The 24,000-nt window shown below is 40.1% G+C and overlaps 1 protein-coding gene across 1 annotated transcript in view; it reads right to left on the reverse strand.

Moving 5' to 3' along the window:
* Positions 1 to 7,925: 7,925 nt before the first annotated feature.
* The window catches only part of RGS9 (regulator of G protein signaling 9), a 49,578-nt gene continuing 33,503 nt past the window's right edge, over positions 7,926 to 24,000 (reverse strand). Inside the window, exons 10-17 of the mRNA XM_015810365.1 lie at positions 21,870 to 21,899; positions 19,626 to 19,687; positions 16,571 to 16,684; positions 14,796 to 14,911; positions 13,922 to 14,009; positions 13,237 to 13,375; positions 10,703 to 10,788; positions 7,926 to 8,103 (exon numbers count right to left, since the gene is read on the reverse strand). Coding sequence (XP_015665851.1) covers positions 7,926 to 8,103; positions 10,703 to 10,788; positions 13,237 to 13,375; positions 13,922 to 14,009; positions 14,796 to 14,911; positions 16,571 to 16,684; positions 19,626 to 19,687; positions 21,870 to 21,899 — 813 coding nt within the window. The remainder of the gene's footprint in view (positions 8,104 to 10,702; positions 10,789 to 13,236; positions 13,376 to 13,921; positions 14,010 to 14,795; positions 14,912 to 16,570; positions 16,685 to 19,625; positions 19,688 to 21,869; positions 21,900 to 24,000) is intronic.

Below are 24,000 nucleotides of genomic sequence, written 5' to 3' on the forward strand. Positions count from 1 at the left end.
CTCTTTCAGCAAGCGGACCTGACCTAGGGAGGATTTTATACTGGGTTCATTTTTAGGAATTTGGAAGACACAACTTTAAAATTTGGTTTAATTCGGTTTTATTGGGGGGGGATTGTATATATCTTTGGTTTTAAACATGTTGTGCGCCGCCCTGAGTCCCGCAGGGAGAAGGGCGGCATATAAATTAAATTAAATAAATTAAATAAATATCTCAGGGGCTGCCACAAAGAAGAGGGAGTCAAGCTATTTTCCAAAGCGCCTGAAGGCAGGACAAGAAGCAACGGATAGAAACTAATCAAGGAGAGAAGCAACCTAGAACTAAGGAGAAACTTCCTGATAGTTAGAACAATTAACCAATGGAATAACCTGCCTCCAGAAGCTGTGAATGCTCCAACACTGGAAGTTTTTAAGAAGAGACTGGACAGCCATTTGTCCGAAATGGTATAGAGTTTTCTGCCTGAGCAGGGGGTTGGACTAGATGACCTCCAAGGTCCCTTCCAACTTTATTTTTTATTATTATTATTATTATTATTATTATTATTATTATTATTATTATTATTATTATTATTATTATTATTATTTATTACTATTAAATATCAATGTATATGTCCATAGAACATGAGACACCCAACTTCAGTTTGCTTCATACAATAGGAAATTCAAGCTGATCATTCCATCGCAGTAAGAATGGGCAATGGATGTCTCCACATAGTGTTGAGTTGCAATTCACATCATGTCTTATTACTAACCATACAGGTTACAGTGGATGGAGAGTTCCACAAAAACACATTGCCCATCCTTGAACTGACAATGGCATATTGTGCTGTGGCAGTACACAGCTGTGGCGTAGCGTGGGTTGTCAGCACCCGGGGCAAGGCAAGTAATTTGCGCCCCCCCTCCACAGTGGGCGGCGACCCGGCGGCTTGGATCGGATTCGCACAGCCAGCACTGCAGAGAGAGTGAGCGAGCCAGGCAGGGGCAGAGAGCTGCGAGTGCGAGCGCGCCCCCCCAGATGTTGCGGCCGGTGCGGCCGGCCCCCCCTGCACCCCCCACGCTACGCCTCTGCAGGAAATGACCATGCAACATTGTTCATCCCTGGATAATATTTAAATTTCAATTATCATTTTTAAGGCTTATTTTTAAAATTAATGTGGAAATGAGGCGTAACAGACTGAGGAAGTAAAGCCTAGGAGGTTAACTGTTAATAGACTGATTCAAATACATTCAGAATGAAAACCTAGATTGATCCTAAAATAAAGTGAGGATGCATTCAAAAAGAACTGCTTTGTTAATGAATTTCTTTCATTTCTGCTTTACTCTTCACAGACTCTCTTTTTCCCCTTTCTTATAGTTTTAGACTTAGTTGTTTGAGACTGATTTATATCCTAAAGGTTAGTAAATCTTGCTAAATTATTGTCTTTCATATATTTTTTTAAAGAAGATCTTTAACAAGTAACTCATCTTACTGTTGTTAGTGGTGTTTTTGGACCGACAAATGGTTGTCTAATCTCTTCTTAAAAACCTCCAATATGGGTGCTCCAACACTGGAGTTTTTTTTTTTAAAAGAAGAGATTGGACAAGCATTTGTCTGAAATGGTACAGGGTTTCCTGCCTGAGCAGAGGGTTGGACTAGAAGACCTCCAAGGTCCCTTCCAGCTCTGTTATTCTGTTATCTCCACCTTCACAGCAGAATATAAGTAGACAGGTTTGCAATTTATTACACCATTTCCACTCTGCTATTCCTCAAAAAGCAGTTTGAAGTTCTATGGTAGCTGTTGGGAACTGAGGGAACACCATAAGGCATTTAATGTTCAGCTTCCAGTTGACAAATAAGAGAATTGAGGGGGGGGGACACTCCATCTAATCAATATCCTGAATTGTGAGTTCCAAAGAGACGCCACTTCCTTTCAACAAAAGCAAAAATGTGGTTTCCCCTGCTCCCCATCGATGTTTTCAATTCACCTGGTATTTTTGCTTGGTCGTTTTGAAAAGAAATGTGAGTGTTGCTGTTGCAAAGATGCCCTTTGTTTTCACACTTAACTGTTGCAATTATTGTGTAGGTGGAATGATAACACTTGGTTTAGACCCCAAAGCCAATGACCCCCAAGATAGGACAGGCCCAGAGCAATTCTAAACTGCTACAAAGTACTTATGTAGAAAAAAAAATCTTTATCTGACAGATAATATTGTGGTAGAAGGAGATGCTTCAGTAGCAGACTGCATGATTTGAAAAAGCTACTCTTAGATAAATTTCTGAAGAAGAAAAAGAATTCAAATTAAAATGATAAAGGTGAACACATGGGGAAAATAAAACCATATGGATGGAGACAAAGACAATGAAAGACACACAATGATTATTTCAAGTTCTAGTTTTATTTAACTAAGGGAAATAAAATGGAAAAAAGTATGACAAGTCTGAATAATAAAAAGACAATCCATTGCTTGTAATTAAAACAAGGCAAAGCACATTTTATTTTTAACAGAAAACAAAAAGCAGTAACAGTATACATCTTATGGATTGTATATGCTAACTAAGCGACAATGGAAGACAGCATGGACAACAACATGGTTTCAACTGTTTTATTTAATTCCTAGGAAATGTTGTATTTTAATTGTAAAGTCATTCCACTTGAACTAGAACGTACCCATCATGAGCATGCCATTCTTCCTATCCCCATTTGCTTTTGAAAATACCCCACTGGTGGTACGGTGCGAGTGGGGTCCCCTCCGGCGCTGTCTGCCTCCTCTAGGAGGAGCCATGAGATGCCAGAGCACCACAGCCAGAGTGTGACTTGATTGGCTGGGTCAGATCATGTGGTTTGGAAGCCGACAGTGGTGGTGGGAGACACATAAACACGGAGGTCATCTTTCATGAGAGGGTGAGTGAGCCTTTTGCCTTCCCTTACAGAAGGTGGGGTGTGAGGTTAAAAAGAGGTGAAACGAGAGGAAAGAAAGGCGGCAGGTAGGTACTACTATTAACAATAATATATATTAATTATGTATTGGTCAGATGTAAAGGTGGACCTACAGTATGAGGTTTAATCAGATCTATTTATTAAATTGGGTTTAACTTAAAGGTAAATTAAAAGTAATCTGTTCACTGACAAAGTTTCAACTTTAATTTGTTTCAAGTCAATATTCATATTAAACTCCAAATGTAATTTTTTCCACCTTATTTGACAAGTTCTTAAAAATAATTCAATCTTTTACAGGCAACCAAATTTTGTTTTATTGGGCCAATTTCATTCCACATAGAAAGCTGACATTTCCACTCATTAAACTAAATGGGTATGCCAATGGTAAATGTCCCAAAAGATTAATAAAATGCCTTCTTGTAATTTAAAGCCACACAGTGCATGATAACATTAATAGTATTACCTTGAACAAAATCCTAGTCTTTTAGATATACTAAAAATTGAAGGTTGTTTTTTTTCAACTACAAAAGTAAACCTTGTAGGGTAGGCAAGGCGGGTTGTATAACGTGTGTGAGTTCCGGCACCTTTTTTTATATATATATAAAAGCACTGTATATGCATTATATATATTTTTACCACACACACAAAAATTGGGTGGGCTATCATAATTGGGTGGTCGTGGCTAGGAGGGCATTTGAACAACTTCAAGTTGTGCGCCAGTAACGTCCTTTTCTCACTGGAGAAGCTCTCATTTCAGTCACTCATGCCCTGTTCATCTCCTTGCTGGACAACTGCACGGGACTCCCCTTGAAGAGTATTCAAAAGTTGCATTGGCACAGAATGCAACAGAGGGACTTTGGGGTGCCCCTAGGGAGGCTCATGTAACACTTCTGCTACAACATGAGCCGCATTGGGTGCCAGTTTGCTTCCAGGTTAAATTCAAGGTATTGGTCATTACCTTTAAAGCCCTTCATGGTATAGGATCACGATATTTGAGGAACTGCCTGTCCCAATTACATTGACCCATCCCAGCCAGTCAAGCAGGGAGGGCATCTATGTAATCCATCAGTCAAGGAATTTCAACTGGCGGGATTCAGGAAGAGGGCCTTCTCAGCTTCTGCCCCTGCCTTTTGGAACATCTTACCCCCCAGAGGTGAGGAGAACCCTTACTCTTCTGGTTTTCCATGATGGCATAGAGCCATGGTGGTACAATGGTTAGAATGCAGTATTGCAGGCTAACTCTGCTCACAGCCTGGAGTTTGATCCTGAGGGCTCAAGGTTGACTCAGCCTTCCATCCTTCCAAGGTCGGTAAAATGAGGACCCAGATTGTTGGGGGCAATAGGCTGACTCTAAACACTTACAGAGGGCTATAAAGCACTGTGAAGTGGTATATAAGTCTAAGTGCTATTACTATTGCTATTTCCAGATGAGTGTTAAGACCTGGCTTTGCCAGTTAGCATGGCGGGGGACGTCTAAGAGTATGATGCCTTGTTAATCTTTTAGCCTTTTCAATTTTTAACTTTGGTTTATATTTTTACTTGTACGTTTTAAATTGTTCTTAATCCTGTTTTTAATCTATGCTTTTATTCATGTGTTTATATGGTTTCATTATGATGTTGTAAAATTCGCACTTAAGTGAAATGGGTGATGCAGAAATGGAATGAATGAATGAATAAATAAATAAATAAACAAACAAACAAATAAATCCAGCTGTAACCTAGCATAAAGAATCTGCCAAAAAGACCAGGCTGCTAAGAAGCTTTTGCAAACTGGATTGCTCCTTCCTCAATATTTCTACTTCGGGAACAATGTATATTTGTGCATGCGTCTCTAAAATTTGGTTTCTTCATTATTCTTAGCTGGGGAAGCTGACTCCCACCTTGCGCCCGAGACTTCCAGCCTAAGGCTTGTGAACAATGCAGACATCTCTGTTGGGGTGGCTGGCAATTCCTATGGTTATAGTATGCTAGAGGCCATAATCTATTATTAGTCTTCTTTAAGATATACTCAAACATAGGATATATACTATACATTTTCTAAATACCTAATGTATTACTAAAGAACCTCTGAAAAGATTCTAAAGAGCCCTGGAGTTACCCCTCAAAGACTTTCAAAACATTATTTTGGTGTGTTATATAGTTACAGTGTTGATCTTTCTAAACAGATAGAACATTTTAATTAATCTGCATAGTTGCATTTTCAAAGTTGAGAGTCTCATGAAGCTCTGCCTAAATTATAGCAGTGCTGCTGGGCTACATTTAGATTTCTTTGATCTAACAGAAATTATCACTCCTAGGATTGTTTTAAGATCACATCCTTGGTATGTTCTCATGGCCTTTTTGACGATGGTATTCTAGTTCTGCCAATATCACAGAGATTCCCAAACCATTCCTTGTATTTTGTAACCGATGATGAAAAGCAGTGACAAAAAAAGGTCAAAACTGAAAGTCAACCTAAGCCCAGCTAGATCAAATGATAGAAATAGTATCTGCATGACTGAACTAACTTCCTGAAAATAAATGAAACGTACTGAGAAGTTGTATGAGCCTCAGTTCCACTTAGTTGTTCATAAACCACTGAAATATTTCAAGCACATACTGACTATGATTAATAGCTGTAGATTGTTTAAACAAAAGGTCAGCCTTGCAATTCATCTTCACCTTTCTGCTGGACAAGCATTTAAGTTTTGCTGAGGTTGCTCATAGTGAATGCAAGGGAAAAAAATACATTTCTTCTGGCATTTCCAATCACTTCAAGGGCTTTTAACCTCTGCCTGCTTCAGACACATGGCAGTCAAGCCTCTATGACAGGCATATACAGGTAATCCTTGTTTTATGACATTTGGGATCAGAATTTCTGCTGCTAAGCAGGAAAACTAATTACATGGAACACCAATGTAAATACAACACGTTCAGAAATTACAAAAAAACTGCTGTCTAAAAAAGCCCAACAGATACTGCATTGTCCTGCATGTACATTAGAAAGCTTCTTCTTACTGTATACTCCATTATCGCATTCTTTGAGACGAAGTAGAATAACTCTTCTGCACTGAACAACCAATAGTATTTAACCGTGGAATTTGGTGGCAGGTGTTAATCTTATCCATTAGAGAGCATATCCTTTAATCTATCTATATATATATATATTATTAAAACTCTCCTGTTTGTCTGACCGTAACCTTTAATTGCACAAAACAGTGCATCATAAGGTAATAATTTTTGAATCAATGGACATCTAATGGCCTAACTTAAAGAATGTATCCAAAATCCAGGACCCGTAACTCCCTTGGGATTGAAATTTGTCAGAGTTGTGACTAACTCAGTACCGCAGACATGTCAAACACAAGGCCCAGGGGCCGGATGCGGCCCGCAAAGTGGTTTCATGTGGCCTGCGAAGCCATCCTGGAAACAGTGAGGGAACGGCCCCCGCTGCCTTGGCCCTGGCCAAGGCCGCCCGGGGGCCAATGTACAATTTTGTGGTGGCCATCTATGCTGAAACACATTCAGTCTTAGCTCCACAAGGCCGTCTAGAAACAGCGAGGAACCAGCCCCTGCCGCGTCAGCCCCGCCCCCTGGGTGCATGTTGGGGAGGTGTCACCCTTTGTGAGGAATGAAGAAGTGGACCATGCCTTGGCACTTGCCCCAGTCCCACCCCCTTCACCAGAGACCCTCAGATCTGTCCCACTCCTGCTCAGGCCCCCACAGGCACCCTTGACACGAACGATGTAGAGCTGGCAATGCCCACCCAGTAGGCCACACCCACTCCATCCACGCCCACCCAGTAGGCCGTACCCACCCTGGCCACATCCACCAGGCCCCCCGAGGACAACCGCAATGCTGATGCGGCCCTCAATGAAATTGAGTTTGACACCCTTGCAGTACCGTCATACTGCTGCACTGCTGCAGCCAGCTGTACTCATGTGATCGTAATTTTCAGCACTCCTTGCCAGCTTCTCACAAGGAAGGGAATGGGAAGTTGGCAGAAAATCAGAAGACACTCTCTGTCCTGCTGATTCTTTACCCGCCTAGGGTCATTCTGTTTCTCTGTTAGGGTAAGGAAATATCTCTGAAATATTGACCCAACAGGTTATGAGTTGTCTAGTATAAAATACATTTGTCCAGTAGAATTGTAAAAATCCACTAAAGGCTTTCCTTTAAATGGTAACCATGCAAACAATTAAGCATCTGAGCATCTAGGATCTTTAAATTGTTTAGGAAATCTGAAATATCTGCCTCAAAGAAAGATGCTATCCTATTACTGCATATTAATGTGGATCGTTCTAATTAAACCTAAAAAAGAATCTGTACATTATCTGCAAACATTTTCTAAAGTGAAAGTAAAACACAACCCATTGTTGGTCAATATAGAACCATTCTGAATAGGAAAAGACGATTAAATGATATTAAGGGGTTATACCATAAAGTAAATCTGGATTATGCACCATCATTTAAATGTGTCCACTAGTCTCCTTCCTCAGGGCCTGCTCCTTATCAAATTCCTGAGTTGTTCTCTAGGGCAATGACCAGATAAGAAGATTCTGATCTGGCTGATGTATTGCAATAGGATTCTTCAGCCTTTTTTTTTCTTTTGTTATTGACAGGCATAGAGAGGCCAGGCAGCTGGTTGCCATGGCATCCAGACTTTGTAGTGTTTGTAGAAGTGGGAGGGAAGTTTATAGAAAACACGGTGTAAAGCGAGCTGATCTGATATGAAAAGCATCACTGCCACACTCGTAAGGGGACTTTTTTTTTTGCCACCTGTGTTCTAGGATTCTGTCATCAGCAAGGGCTGATGAAGGGACACTGTTCTGGATACCATGGCAACAGCCAACTGTAGATGGAAGGAAGGCAAGGGAGAGAGAGAGAGAGAGAGAGAGAGATTGCTAACAATGAAGCCCCAGTGGCACCTGCAGGCCAGGAGGAGGAAATGCAGCCCTACGTACAGCCAGCATCCTCCTCCTGGCTCTGTGGCTTTTCTCCTGCCATGGGCTCTCCAGCCCTATCGGGACCCTATTTAGCAGGCGGGGCCTCCTGTTTGAGCTGGCTTCTGCGATCCAGCTTGCTCATAACCTGGGTGATGTCCACGTTGGTGGCGGCTTCTCTAGCTTTGGCTTCTTCCTCCAGCTGCCTCAAGAGGATGGGGCTGGGACTGGAGCGCAGGTGCTTGCGGACAAACGGATTGTAAGAGCTGAACAGGAAACAAATCAAAGCCAGAGGGTTACTACAATCATTATGATCATTATTAATTAACATATTTCTACCGCCTTTCAATAAAGGGGTGGAAAACCGCAAAAGGGCCTTTCAGGTATAAAACCAATCTCCTACAGATTTTAGCTCACAAAGGCTCATGTCTCTTAATACATTTGTTAGTCAGAAAGAGTACTACCGTATCAGGATTCCTATCATAGAGTCCTCTCTTTTCTCACAATGCCTACAATTAGTTTTAAGTTAATGGTGAATTATTTGTCCAACTGAATTCAGCATATGCCTCACTGTCTCGAGGCAACCCAGTCTAAAATTAAAACAAGGTGGAAAGAGCAATTAAACTCAGAAAGCCTTTTTCATGAAAACCTAGCCCAGTGGTGGCGAACCTATGGCACGGGTGCCAGAGGCGGCACTCAGAGCCCTCTCTGTGGGCACCCACGCCATCGCCCCAGTCCTAGGCCTTCAGCTGAGTTTTATACAACTTTTTCGCTTTAGGCCTCCGCCGCCATGTACAAAAAAAAAAAAAGGTTCAATCAATCAGTCAATTTCAACTTCTCACGAAAAAAAAAAGATCTTGCAAAGTTGGAATTGATTGATTGAACTTTTTAGTCCCACCCAGTCTGCCATTACTACCGCAGCCACGCCCACCCAATGGGCCACACCCAGCCAATGGGCCACACCCAGCCAATGGGCCACACCCACCCGGCACCCGACGATGCATAAGTGGGTTTTGGGTTGCAGTTTGGGCACTCGGTCTCTAAAAGGTTCGCCATCACTGACCTAGCCAGAAGATCCAGCATTTGTGTGGGTTTGCATAAAGCCCTAAACAGATGCACAAACATTCTGGCCCTCATCCAAAAATGTTGGAATTGCATCAGAATGGGAGCTTCGTCACTTTTCCATCTATCTAAATTTTACACTAATATATTATAGAAAGTTAAAGAAATGCTCTAAAATAGAAGGGAGAACGAAAATTAGCAAAACCCTTTCGGGTTAACAAAAAGTGTATTTAACACTGATGCAGATCTATAGTTGATCCCTTTTATTGCTCATTGTAAATATTTACTGCAATAAACAATCCTGCCATAAGGATTATAGATACGTATTTCAGAAAGATGCTGACCAAATAGTATTCTACAAGCTCAGTATTCTGCAAAACTATGAATAAGTATCTTTTTTGAACAGGTAGTCCTTGACTTACAACTTTCATTTAGTGACCATTCAAAGTTTACAACGGCACTGAAAAAAGTGACTTATGACTGTTTTTCTTTGCAGGCTAATTCTGCCAACTGCCAGGAGCTCGATCCTGACCGGCTCAAGGTTGACTCAGCCTTCCATCTTTCTGACGTTGGTAAAATGAGGACCCAGATTGTTGGTGGCTATATGCTGACTCTGCAAACTGCTTAGAGAGGGCTATAAAGCCCTGTGAGGTGGTATATAAGTCTAAATGCTATTGCTATTTTCATACTTACAACTTTTGCAGCATCCCCATGGTCACAAGATCAAAATTTGGATGCTTGGCAACTGGCATGTATTTATGACGGTTGCAGTGTCTGGGGATCATGTGATCATCTTTTGTGACCTTCTGACAAACAAAGTCAATGGGGAAGCCAGATTCACTCAACAAAAGCGTTACTTACTTAACAACTGCAGCGATTCATTTAACAAGTATGGCAAGAAAGGTTGTAAAGTGGGGCAAAAATCACTTAACAACTGCCTTGCTTAGCAATGGAAATTTTGGGCTCCATTGTGATTGTAAGTCAAGGACTATTTGTATTATTTTGGTATGTAACACACTTGGCAAAATATGTTCAGCAAATGTATTAATAAAATCATGATCAATATAGTTGAATCTAGCTAGAACGGTCTTTCTAAGAATTAGAAAGTTAAAGTTAAGTTCACTTAATTCTAAACTGATTTTTAATAAGATCTTTCTCATCCTATTATATGTTGAGGAATATTGGGGAAATTACCAGCTGTCATGATTTTTCACTCCTTGCATATTGGGACCGTGCAAAGTCTTTGAAAAGAATACATCCAAAATAAATGCAAAATACATGCAAAACACTCTTTTTGAACAGGCATGTCTTTTCCAGGCTTGCATGGCTCCTTCAGAAGCCTACCACGTGAAGTGGCTAGGCATGTCTATACTGTCTTATACAAATGATGCAAGTTAAATATATACATGCTATGTTTCATTGAGATGAAATCACTTCCAAAGGCTATTAGGGAAGCATCTAACTTCTAATTCTATGACATCTTAGAAATGTAAAAAGAATATGTGATTTTCTCTCTTTTACGTAATTTTCCTCTTTTTTTCCTCTTATGAAATAGTTAGATAAGTACTAAACATTAATATTTAAAAATATTTATTTATTATTAACTTTATTTGCTGCCAATCTCGCGGTTCAAAGCGACTCTGAGTGGCATGATGTCTCTGATTATCAAACTGAAAGTCAGACATTTTTTCCTCAGGGAAAGAGCACCTTAAATTGTGCAAATGTATAAATAATAATCATTTTTCTTTAGTTCCTAATTTAAACCAACAATGAAGAAGTGTAATTAAACCTCAGATGACTTGCCTTTTTTTAACTGCTTCTTGTGGTACAATTGCCTTGGACAACATTTCTTTGTATACCGGAGACTTTAAATAGCGACCATAAGAATCCTACTAGGGAAAAGAAAGGGAAACTGGTAGTTGTAGATTGCAAGCATCCTAATTAAAATCATTTCTCTATGCAGCTGTTTAGGAGCCAAAGAGGCTGGGAGTAAAGGCATCAAGAGAATATTCTCACCAAGAAGCACAAGAAAACATCTCTTCTCAATGTTAAATATGCATCCTGAAAAACCACTGGTTAAATTAAAGCTCATATGGTTAGAATTCACACACACACACAAATGAACAAAAAAAAAGAGGCAAGGAAGATGTTTCCTCAGATGCTGAAATATACAACAGGGGTTGGGAAAGACATTGTCTATTGTTGTTGGTGTTATTTTCTATTGAGCATTGAACCCAGAGCTGCTGTTGCAAAATGGGTGGCTGTGTAAATTGAGTAAAATAAAATGAGTAAATAACAGAACAATTGTGGCAAAAGAAAGGTAGTATCAATTATAATAGGTGCCTTGGATGCAGTACCGAAACAACTAGAGCACCACTTGACACCATCGGCATCAACAAAATCACCATTTCCAACTGGCTACCTATGTACAAGTACCCTACAAGCAGGTTATGTAATAATAATTGGATGAGTCATACTAATATATCAGACTTTTCCTTTGAACAACTGGAATGCTGAGCAAATCATTTTTGTTTCTTGTGCTGCTAAAACATGTAGTCATAAGATGGAAGAGAGGAATTGATAATGGTATACTAAAACGTTTGGGTAACAACTTATTATGGTTGGTCACAGTCAGCCATATGTTTGGATTTGGCATTTTTATCCACCTATTAAGTCCTTCCCAAGGACTTGGGATAGGCAGACATTGCTGTTGATGATGTGAAAGGTATAGCAGAATGTAAGCTGTTCCAAGTAAAGCTGCCTTTTGCAATTGACAGATGGTGATTTTGTCAATGTCCACAGAGGGGGAGCTGGTGTGAAGGACCACAGAGAGGTGGCAGTTTCACAGATAGGAGGGAGTACATTCCGGAAAGGGAGTGGGGAGGGACAAGTGGCAGCATACCCCAGAGGTGTAGGTAGGAGACAGAGAAAGGAGTCTGGATAGAGTTCCCTAGAATCTCCCAAGGTATATCTGCCAGGCTGACACCAGCAAGGATTTAGTCTGGCAAGATTCAGTCTGAAATATGCAAGCAAAAAAAAAACACACCAACAACCCTGAACTCTGGCTGAATTATTCCATGCTGCTCTTGGGCTTAACCTGACATGAGCTAAAGTCTGTTCTGCCCCATTCAGATCTGAACAGCCTCTAGACACTAGGTCAAGGCATTGACACCTTCAGCTGTGCCATTTGGGGTTGACAAACAGAACTGAGTATCAGCAGCATATTGATAATACCATACCTCAAACTGGTGGATGACCTTACCTAGTGGTGTCATGTAGAAGGTGAAGAGAAGAGGAGAGAGCATCAAGTCCTGAGGCACCCCACACAAGGGACTGCAGATGTTATCTCTCCTCACTGTCTCCAACTGGAACTGACTACTGTACTAAGGAAGGAGATGAACCACTGGAACCCACTGCCTCCCACTCCTAATCCCCACAACTGGTTCAGAAGGATTCTGTGGTCAATAATATTGAAAGCTGCTAAGGGATCAAGGGGTACTTGATGTACCACGCCCATCCTGGTTCTGCTGAAAGGTCAACAGCAAGTGTGACCAGCACTGTCTCTGTAATATACCCGGGCCTGAAGCCACACTGAAATGCTTCCAGAAATCTGTTTGCTCTAAGATCCTCTGAAGCTGTCATCAGCCACCTTTTCCACAACCTTTCCCAGAAAGGGGAGATTGGAAACTGGCCAATAATTCTCTAACAGGGAAGGGTCCAGAGCTGACATATTGAGGAGGGGGCATAGCATTGCCATCACCACCACCCGTCAAAGAGCCTGAAACCACCGCATGAACCCACACTGTGTTCACCTGTCCTAACAAGGAAGAGGCTGGACTAATAGATATAAGTACTTTGTCCACTTCAATGCCCAGGATATCTCAGTTCCTAAAAAACTGAATTTTCCTCTTGAAAAACTTATCTTTGTATGAAAGTCATTCACTTTATATAATGAAAATTATGTGGAATCAACCCCAAATTATCTTTCCCCACACAGGGATGTTCCAATGTGTTCTCTTTGGAGCAACAAGGAAGAGATATTTGTCTATATCTAGGTGTGTGTATACAGCAGGGACCCCTACCCCCAGTCCGTGGACCAGCACTGGGCTGTGGCATGCCAGAAATTGGGCATCGCAAACAAGCGAAGCCCCATCAGTGGGATGCAGGCAGCATACAAAACCATGCCCCCTCCGGTCCGTAGAAAAACCTCTCTTCACAGACCTAGTCTCTGGTGCCCAAAAGGTTGGGAGCTGCTGGTATACAGTATATGTGTTAATATCTTTTTTGTTTCCTTCAAAAATATCTAGGTAGCTGGAATGGAAATTCAAATGACCAACCTTTTTCATGAGCATGTAAATATGAGTCTGTGCAGCATCTAAGACATAACGTTGAGGGTTTTTGAGGCCTCTGACTGTAATGCCCATAGTGGTGCTATCGATATTAATCCACCGTCTTGCTCCTGGAGCCAAGAAGGTTCTAGAATTGACAATTATAAGGAGGAAAAATATTCAATAAAATCAGGGAGATGGGATTTTTTTCCCCTATAAATAAAATGCTTTTTTTCTTTTTTGAATATGAACTGATATTGTATCAGTTTCACATACCTCAAATATTATGTTAATAACCAATAATATACAGAATTAATATCACAGAAGATAATAATTATCACTGGAACCTTAACATATTTTCACCATCTCCAGCTGACATTTTGGTTAGGCTGTAGACTTCTTCGATGAAAAAATGTCAAATTTTATGGCTAGCTGACCAAAAATAATGTGGGATAAAAATCAAATAAATAAACAAGACAGAAGTTTAGGAAAGCGTAGAATTCTGAATAATAGCCTGATACTATTAGATTCTATTGCTGGACAGTTCTTTATTTCCATTATAGTATGATATGATTATATTCTTAGACTGTATTCTCACTGTCATTTCTTTCACTACTTAACCACAAAATACAGAAATGGAACTAAACAGAACAAGGAAAGTTACTAGAAAGATTTCAAACTAGAATATGCTCACTTGTAAATTTCTTCTGCTTTTTCTTTCGCTTTGGATTGATCTCCATACTTCAAATCTTCACAAGCTTCCCAAAATCCCAGATTCTCCCCTGAATTAAACAGGAACAAAAAACAGCATTTTATTTATTAAATTTATACATCCCTTATCTCAGAGGTCCCCAACCTTTTGGGCACCAGTGACTGCTTCCATGCGTGGTTTTGTGTGCTGCCTGCATCTCATGGATGGGGCTTTGCTTGTTTGTGTGGCCTGGTTGCTGGCATGCTGTGGCCCGGTACTAGTCCACGGACCGGGGTTGGGTCCCCTAACTCATTATTGAGAGCGACTCTGGGCAACGTTTTATGATATCAACTCATGTAAGACAATATTAAAAACAGAATAATGTAAGTCTAGAGTGACCATACTAAGACCATAACCAGACTTCTAGAACATTAGCAGAAATAATTTTTCTGACTCCGCTCTCCAAATCAAAACAATTTCCCATTACCCAAATGCTATAAACATGAGAATTATTTTCCCTGGTATATGACCATCAGATTGCACCCTATTTTATTCATGAATGTCCCAAACCAGGGGGATTTGTAAAGGACAAAAAAAAATAATGTTTTTGAGCCCTTTTACTAAACCACAAAGATTCTGTTGTGCCTTGAGTATAAAATGTCTTCCCCTCTCACAGACAAAATCTATAATAAGTCACAGCTTTATTCTTGTTATGAATAACTGCAATGTAATCTCATATCACCTTACAAATAATTAAGGGATTAAATCACTTTCTGTACGTAAAATTCCTCTCAGTTTGCTGTGGGTGACATCAGTGACTTCAGATTGTACACAACCACCTTGACATGTGGAAAAGCAGGCTCATCTTTATACCTACCACTAAATTCCTTCTTCAGGAACAGCTGGAAACTCTGACGTCCTTTGGGGTCCTTCATCAGCTCACTAAAGTTTAAGGCCCATTTCTCCACTCGTGCCTTGGTGGGGATTTCTACCCTGCCCAAAGAGAGAAAGTCTCCTTTAAATTAAGATTGATTTCATGGACCTGTCCATATGTTCATTTATAAACACAAAACATGTCCCTGAAATCAATTATTTTGAGATTTTCTATTTTGTTTTGTGTTTTGACAGAACCAAGAACTCTGCCTGTCCTTCCTTAGCAAACGTGTATTCACACGTGAGTATCTTGGCTGCTTTTGACTGTTTTTTCCTCTGACTTCTAATGTATTATGATCAGGACAAGTCAGGATATTACAAGTAAGTCAAAGTGTCCCTCAGGTCAAGATTGACTCATAATTAACTACAGGGACACGGAAATATTATTTTCTTACCAGAAATGTTGTTTTCTTAGCAAAAAAACAAAAATGGTTTACCATTTTCTGACAACACTTTTCCAGCTTCCCAGTCTAATCTATATTCTGTGATAGTACCCAAGCAGTATCTAGACCAGGGGTCCTCAACCTTGGCCACTTTAAGACTTGTGGACTTCAACTCCCAGAATTCCTCAGCCAGCAAAGCTGGCTGAGGAATTCTGGGAGTTGAAGTCCACAAGTGTTAAAGTGGCCAAGGTTGAGGACCCCTGATCTAGACCCATCCTTGCTTAACTTTTTCAAGCTAGCCAAAATTGGCTAGGTATTGCTATCTAAAATAGCCAGTGATTATGCATTGTAATATTTATTAGGATCATTATAGAAACGTATTTCCCTTTAATTCAGGCAATTCCATCACTTTGTTATTTTTTATTTTTCTGCTATAGATACATTTTGGAGAATGCACACTGCAGACAGACGGAGTAAATTTTGTGGTGGCATCTGCAATGTGTATTGATAAGATCTTCCCACAGATAAGCATTAAAATCACCCATTCTAAATTATAATGTAAATTTAGAGTTTACATTTGTCAGAATGTTCATTCAACTAAGAAAGGTCTCCTCTCCTTTCCAAAAGTGCAGCCACAGTTGACAAAATAGAAAAATAGAAAGAAAGATTTCACCAGGTTTCAAAAAGTGGTAACTGACTACTTCTGTAGCACCCACTATTCTATTTTGCCCATTTTTTTCTTACCTTCTGCTTGCTAAAGCAGGCAGAAAAATAGGAAACCATGATATGAAAGAAAGAAGCACAACAGCGCCTTCTTGCTTTGCCTTAACACTAGAGCAGGAATGTCTCTAGATAAAATAATGTAACTTCTCCTGCCTCCACCTTAGTAAGCAAGAAGAGGTAAAAGGTAAAGGTTTCCCTGTCCAGTTGTGTCCAACTCTAGGGCACGGTGCTCATCTCTGTTTCTTGAGCAAGGGAGCCAGCGTTGTCCGAAAACAATTTCCATGGTCATGTGGCTATAGGCCAAAGGCACACACAGAAATTTATAAACCGAAAGTTGCTCTGATACGAAAATCGGACTGGAGGACGTCCAGAGTTCCTTCCAACTCTATTATTCTGCTCTGTTATTCTTTCTATGATTGCGTGTATCCATCCCATCAAGCCCAAAGAAAGTCTGGAATGTTATAGGATCTCCTGCCATGAGCTGGGGGTTGAACTAGAAGACCTCCAAGATCTCTTCCAACCCTATTATTCTATGTTTTAAATCTAAAAGGAAAAATGGAAAAGTAAGTAAGAGTCGATGTAAGTTAAGAGCTGAAATAAATGCAATACGTACAGTTTTGCATTGAGTTCCCAAAAATCCACATCATCAGAAACCCAAGGGTTGCTGGGCAGGCATCCTGAGATTATAGGGTCATTGGAGCAGAACTGTTCACAGTACTTCACTATTCTGAAAATATTAGAGACAAAAAATGGGGAAACATCTATATGCAGTTATTAGTCCAGAATAAATAGATGAAATTAACGTTATTCACATTTCCAATGACATCCCAGCCAGGAGAACATTTCACTGCTGGTATGATGCAATCAGTAACACTTGCAGTTTCCTGGCTAGCGTCTTATTGATGTGCCAGTGATATCATTCTTGTATTGTTGGGGATTAAGAGATATGGGGGTCTTTGAGAAACTGGCTTCCAAAGTCTAATTATACTACACTTGAGTCTCTGCAGGTAACAGCACTTAGCCAACTTTATCTGGACTCAGAAGTTAGACATGTTTGGGCCTGATTGCTATTTGGATGGGAGACATTTCAAAATACTACATGGCACATTCTTAGACTGTCCCATTTCGGAAGGATACAATGGAGAAGATGTTTGAATGCATGCCCAAACACCAAAACACCAGCCATAGAAAGTTTGCATGATATAAAGAAAGAATCTATCTTAATGTTATGCCAGATACAGCACTTCTCTATGTGGAGGATTTTTGTTTTGGCATGGGAAGTAATTCAAACATGGGATCCCTCACTTGCTGTTTAAGACTAAGAACTGATTACATCAAATAATTTTCCTAAACTAGCTCATTGAGGATTGAACCGTTGACATTGGGTTTCTATTGGCAGGTGCTTGGGCTGGCAAATATTCAAGTCCACCTTACATTTTTAACACAGTCAAAAACCTGGCTAGAATTCTGACATTGATATGCTGTAGTTCAGGAATCCAGCTGGGATTTTCTGTAAATCCTCCAAAGTACCTTCCAGCAATACTTGCTTATAGAAGCAACAAACACTAGCTTTGGTTTTTCTGCAACTCTATGGTAATTTCCTGCTTATAGATGTTTCAGGTGAAAATGATTATATCCACAGTAGTGCATATAAACTGCTTATGCACATAACTCCTGGGGCTGCAAGGTTACATCATAAAGAAGAAATAACAATTAGTTTAGGAAATAATATGCAATAAATTCAGAATAGCTCCTCTAATTATGTCCCTTTCAGCTTACCACAATTCAGAAACAGGATGAAATATGCTGAAGTTACAGGAAAAAAATAAACAGTACAAGTATTTTCAAGTATTGCTCCTAGCACAATTAATCAGGAAAATAAATTTACAGATTTTTTAAAAATGCCCAACATTTGATGTGCTAAAAGAATAACAGTTGTGGCTTTAAACAAATGTATGATTCAGAATCTTAGATCATAGCAGAAATGAGAAATTGATCACTAAAGAAAATTCATATACAGATATACAGTAACAAGCAAACACAACCCTTTTGAACAGAGCAACATGCAAACTTGGTTCTTTTAAAACAGAAAATTCACAAGCACACTTGGAAAGTATCCTAATTGCTCTAAAATGGATTATTATCGCATAATACTATTCAATAACTATTTCTTTCAACAGGTAGGTGGGTTGGAAATAATGCTAGTTATGAGTCAGACGAACAAGCAAATAATGGAAACCTCAGTAGTGTGCATGGTTTATTTTTCAGTGATAGGTTTAGTTAAGATTCCTCCCTCTCAGAAAAAAGGATTTTGTATGTCCATTAAGCGACGCTGCCCTGGAAAAAATAGAAAACTTCAACCCCATCTCAATCTTTTTAAGTAGCTTTCTGATGTACTCTCCACAAACTGGCAATTGAAAGTATGGAACTGAAATTCCTGTTCAGAAGACTAATAAGACTGTCCTGCTTATTAAAAATCCCAAGGAGCATCTCACAAGGTTACAACTATACATATATGGATGCTGGGAAACGTGGGAAGGAAACCTGTGAAGAGAAGGAGGGATGTATACATTTGTGTCAAAGATGCACCACTTAGGAGCTTGTTTGGATCAAGATGTCCAAAACATGACTTGCGCCCTCGTCATCTCACAATTACATTGCTGCCACACATTTTAGATGGGATTACCCTCAGTACTGATTCAGACACAGTGTAACTGGTCCTGACTGTTAACAAAGGAGAGAGTCCCAAAGATGGTTTTTCAAAAGGCAACTGGACTTTCTTGTTTTTTCTTCTCACCCAAGAAGCATCCTCAGTTCCGACTGAATGCTGGGGAATGGAAGGATTTATATTCCTTGCAGTTATCTGGCTGTTAGCACTATGAAGGTGGATCATTAGCTCTCTGAGAGTCATGGAGAGAGATTTAGCAATTGACAGCTATGCTGAAGTTGCTACATTAGTTAACTATAAACCTCCAGATCCAATTCAGTCCCAATTTTAAAGTCTTACCTGTGCGCTTCTTTCTGAGAGTGCCTACTTCAAGTCCCCAACTGAGTGAGGTCAAAGGGGTGGAGCCCAAAGATGTGCTTTCTTGGTTGAGGCCCCCATGCTATAGATCACCTTGCCTCCTGAAGTAAGGACAGCCCACCCATCCTCAGGTTAAGTTTCACAAAACAACAAAACCCTTCATATTGTGGTAGGCTCTGGGAAAAACAGTAGACCTGGATGCTTTTATTTTTATGTATTGGTTTCTAATATTGATTTTAGTATACAATCCATCCTAAATCATGAGAAGTTGTATAAAAGCTGTATACAAAGGATGAGATGGATGGATGATGAGACAGGGTATGTGTGAGGTAAGAATATAAAGTGTGTTTGTAACTAAGGTACATAGAGAGGGGGAGAGAAGGAGGAAAAGACTATCTGAAAATGAAAGATGGAAACTTATGCAGTTCTCACTCAGTTATGTCCACTAATACTAGTGTGGCTTTCTTAAACAGTCATGTTTCATTACTGAATACATACATCTGTTCCCTTGGGGATTCTTAAAAAAAAACCCTCCTCTGGATGAAGCTTAAGTATCATACCAAACCTTTTCTAGCTTTAAAAAGACAATCTCTGGCTAAATCTCTTGATGAAAAGTATTGGTTAAAAGACATACAAGACATACCCTCCCAGAGAGACAGATGACTTTGTTGCAGTCTTCATGAGAGCCAGTTGGAGATACATGATCTGTAAAGACAGATATATTGTATATGTTAGCAGAACAGCAGATAATTGACTTCCAAGCTTTGTTCACTAAGAAATGAATTCTTGCAAGAGTGGGTCACACAATGTTATTGTTTCATAAGATTGTGTGACCCACTTTTGCAAGAAATGGATACCCAGCAGGCAGATTCCTGAATTGTAGTTTAAGTCTTGATGAAGTTTATTGTGTAGGAAAGAAGAGAGATAAACTAAAGAGACATTTTATTACAAGCTCGTTTCCATCACCTGCCATCCCTGGCCCATATTATTCCTACAAAGACTACCACTTAAAAGACAGAGAAACAAGAATGGCCATAAAATCAATGCGAGGATTAGACAAGTGTATAGTCTACTTGGAGGCACAACAAAAGGATTAACTTAAGCCTCGCATGTGGAGGGACCAATTCAAAAGACACTTCGGTTTTGAAATGATTGCAATGACAAATAATAGCGCACTGATGTGAGTGAGAAGGAAGGATGGGGCTTAGGTAAACATTCAGCCCTCAGCCATTTTGGTATATTACATAGATCAAGTGACTTTGTGTAAATGATATAGCATAAATGCACTCAATGTAATCATTTGAAAATTGGGGGTCAAAAGAAAAAAAGTCAAAGGATTAGTTTTACTGTCAGGCAGAATACAGGCAGTCCTCAACTTACAACCATCTGTTTTGTGATCATTTGAAATTACAATGGCACTGAAAAAAGTGACTTATGAGCGTTTTTCACACTTACAACTTGCAGTCACATAATCAAAATTTGGACACTTGGTAAATGGGTAGTATTTATGACATTTGCAGTGTCGCGGTGGTCGTGCGATCCCCTTTTGTGACCTGATGGGGAAGCCACTTAACAACTATTACTAACTTACTTGTAGTGATTCATTTAACAACGGCAGCAAGAAAGGTCGTAAAATGGGGCAAAACTCACTTAATCACAGTCTGGCTTAGCAATGGGAATTTTGGACTCAGCTGCTGTTGTAAGTCAAGGACTACCTCTAAAGTGATTAATAAGAATCAAATCCGGGCATCTGCGGAGTGTGGGTGAAGATTATGAAACGAGCACCATCCTATCATGATGCAAATACTGTAGTGTATCTTACATACTTGTGCAGGCATTGCTGCACAAATAGTTAGCAGCACGTTTTGTAACATGGTGTCACCATGTGTGTGTAGGGAGTTAAGGTGATGACCTTGGAGAAACGAGGCAGAGGTGATGTTTGCAAAAATATGCTTTAAGCCCAGGAAGCATAAGAATGAATTCAGTCAGGCTTTCAAGATTCTGTTAACACAGCTTATCCCAAAGAGGCAGAGTTCCAGCCAGATTTGTGGAGTCTCTTTCCTGACCTGGACTGTCTGGAAGAGCTGAACAGTTTGTCATCACTCTGATGTCATCATGGTTTGCTATGGATGCCCACAGAAGTTAGTAACCAATTATTAAATGATGGCCAGATATGGAATTGGAATATTCTACCTTAGGCCATATCATCTCTTAAGCCATTCTGAATGGATGCAAGAGAGGAAGCCCTAACTGGAGGAAAATCCCAGGACAGCAATACCGATAGTCCTCCATTTATGACTGGTCATTTTGCAACTGTTTGGATTTCTGACGGATCTACCTGGGTGTCACTCAATGACCCAGATTCAAAATTCTGACCTTTACTCTCCTGTGGTCACGTGACCAAACTTCAGGCACTAGGCAACCGGACAGCATTTATAGCTGTTTGATGCAGTATCCCATGATCATGTGACTGCTTTTATGACAGCTTTGCTGAAAACCAACATTTACTTCCAGTTTTTCAGCAAACCAGAGCCCAGAATGAACCATTGGTTCATTTAACAACTGTTATTGTTATTTGCTTAACGATCACCGTAAAAAAGATTATAAAATTGACCCACTTTACATCCGTGATGGGTTATGGCTATGATGGACAGGCTCCATTACATTCATAATACGAGGAATACCTGTATTCAGTCTGTCTGAAAATGGAATTTGGGGGATATAGATTAAAACAAAAGCAAAAATACTCCCAAGATTTTAACGTGCTCAAAAGGTAATTTTTGACAATCTCTGGTTCGCTAAGTAAGATTTTTACATGTGCTATAAAATAAATATTCATGCAGATTATAATTAACAATATACATTACAACAAATTACAATGAATTACCTCTGTCCTATATACATCAATTGTTTTTTTCTGTAAAACAAAGAAACAGTGCATTGAAAAGAGTATCACAGTCTGTTTGACAATTAAAACATTTAGATTAGCAACAATCCACTTCATCTAACAAAATGTGAAGAAATTCCATGGACTGAATGATTTTACTAAGTCTTATTTAGTAGCTAGTAATGCCCATTTCTTCTCAGCTTGTATGTGTGTGTGTATGTATGTATGTATGTGTGTGTGTGTGTGTGTGTACACGCACACATACACACACACACATCCCCGAAAGTAAGACCTACCCCCAAAATAACCCCTAGTTTTGGGATGAGGCGTTCACCTAAAAATCAAGGTGGGGGTGTGGAGCTGCCCCATGTATTCCGCACCCGCTTACCTTGCAGTCAGGCTTCTCCTCGCTGGCCCACTTCTTCTGCGGTGACTTCTGCAGCCAGGCCTGCATTTCTCAGTCACAGGTCTTTCCAGAAGGCCACTGCAGCCGAGAACTGAGCTATGGATTCAGTCCATAGCTCGGTTCTGCAAGACCTCTGCAGCCGAGAACTAAGCTATGGATTGAATCCATAGCTCAGCACTCGGCTGCAGAGGCCTTCCGGAAAGGCCTGACTGCGAAATGCAGGCCAGAATGCAGCTGCAGAATGAAGCTGCTCCTTCTGTCGCAGAATAAGTGGGCTAGCTGGGCAGGGCTGTCAGTGCGGGAGGTGAGTATAAAAGACATCCCCTGAAAATAAGACCTGGTGCCACTTCTGGAGGCAAAAAAAAAAAAAAAAAAAGATCCGGCCTTATTTTCAGGGAAACACAGGTATATATATCTGTATGCATTTAATTACAGATCTATTGTAATGGAGCTAAAGTAGACTCATTTAGGACACACAAATTAGATTGTTCAACTTTAGTGAAAAGCAACAGGAAACAATATATTGCAACGTATAAACATTGGAATTAAACAATATCCGCTGTGGTTATGCTATGATTTAAATAGCTCCGATGATGTTATATGACATCCACCAGCCAAGCCAGGGATTGAAGGCTAGAAATTATCTGGAGGCTGTTTGTACTTGCAGTTCCCTTTGAAGTATCATGCATGACTTTGTTTGAAATAAGATGATAAAAAGGGAAGGCACAGACTTTCAGGAAAAACCCTAAGTTTTGTGGAGCTCCTTTTGGTTCTATGAGTCTCATTCAAACATTCATTAGATCACATTTGGCAAACACACATAGAAGTTATTAGAGGCATGCAAACGTACAGCATAAGGTCTGCATATTAATTTCCTTTCCTTTGTGGTTTCAAAATCGTTTTACAAGAGGATGCATTTCAGATAGAAGGGCAATTGGGGGGAAGGCCCCAAGTAAACTTCCTCACTTTTTTGCCAGTTTTACACCAAAATTTTCCTTTTTTTTTCCTTTTTGCATGGGATTCAAATGCATCTCTTCTTTTAAGGAGAGGTAATTTTTCACAGACTAATACCACAAGATGATTCTGGGCCAGTCATTCTCTCTCTGCCTTGCCTACCTTGCAGAGTGCTAATGGGTATAAAATGCGGGTGTACGTCACCTTGAATTCTCAGAGACAATAAATAAGTAACATATGCTTTCAGTCCAATCTATAAAAGGTCACTTATTACCATGTACAACAGCATGCAACTTAGTCATAATGAGATTTACTTAATTCAGTATGATCTTGGTATTACTGGATACTAGAATATTCATATATCAATAGAATCATATGTATATATTGTATTTTGCTCAGAAATCCCAGCTCTAAAGGTCAGAGCACTTTTTATCAGAAAAGTGCCACTGAAGGAAAATTTAATTCCAGTTAGCCAATGTTGCAGACCCAATTGAAATCTGGACCACCAGTGGTTGGTTTTAAACTTTTAATGGCATCTAAGCACAAGCCCTCCTGAAATCTTGTTATACTCATGTCTGGATGGGGAGGAACAGACTCAGGCTCAACCCTTCCAAGACCGAGTGGCTGTGGTTGCCAGCGCCTCGGCATAGTCAGCTGACACCATCGCTGACTATAGGGGGCGAAACTTTGGCCCCCTCGGAGAGGGCGCGCAACTTGGGAGTCCTCCTGGATTCGCGGCTGGCACTGGATGACCATTTGTCGGCCGTGACC

This window comes from Protobothrops mucrosquamatus, unplaced genomic scaffold (genome assembly GCF_001527695.2).
Source record: "Protobothrops mucrosquamatus isolate PMUCROS unplaced genomic scaffold, P.Mucros_1.0 scaffold9, whole genome shotgun sequence".
Classification (NCBI taxonomy): domain Eukaryota; kingdom Metazoa; phylum Chordata; class Lepidosauria; order Squamata; family Viperidae; genus Protobothrops; species Protobothrops mucrosquamatus.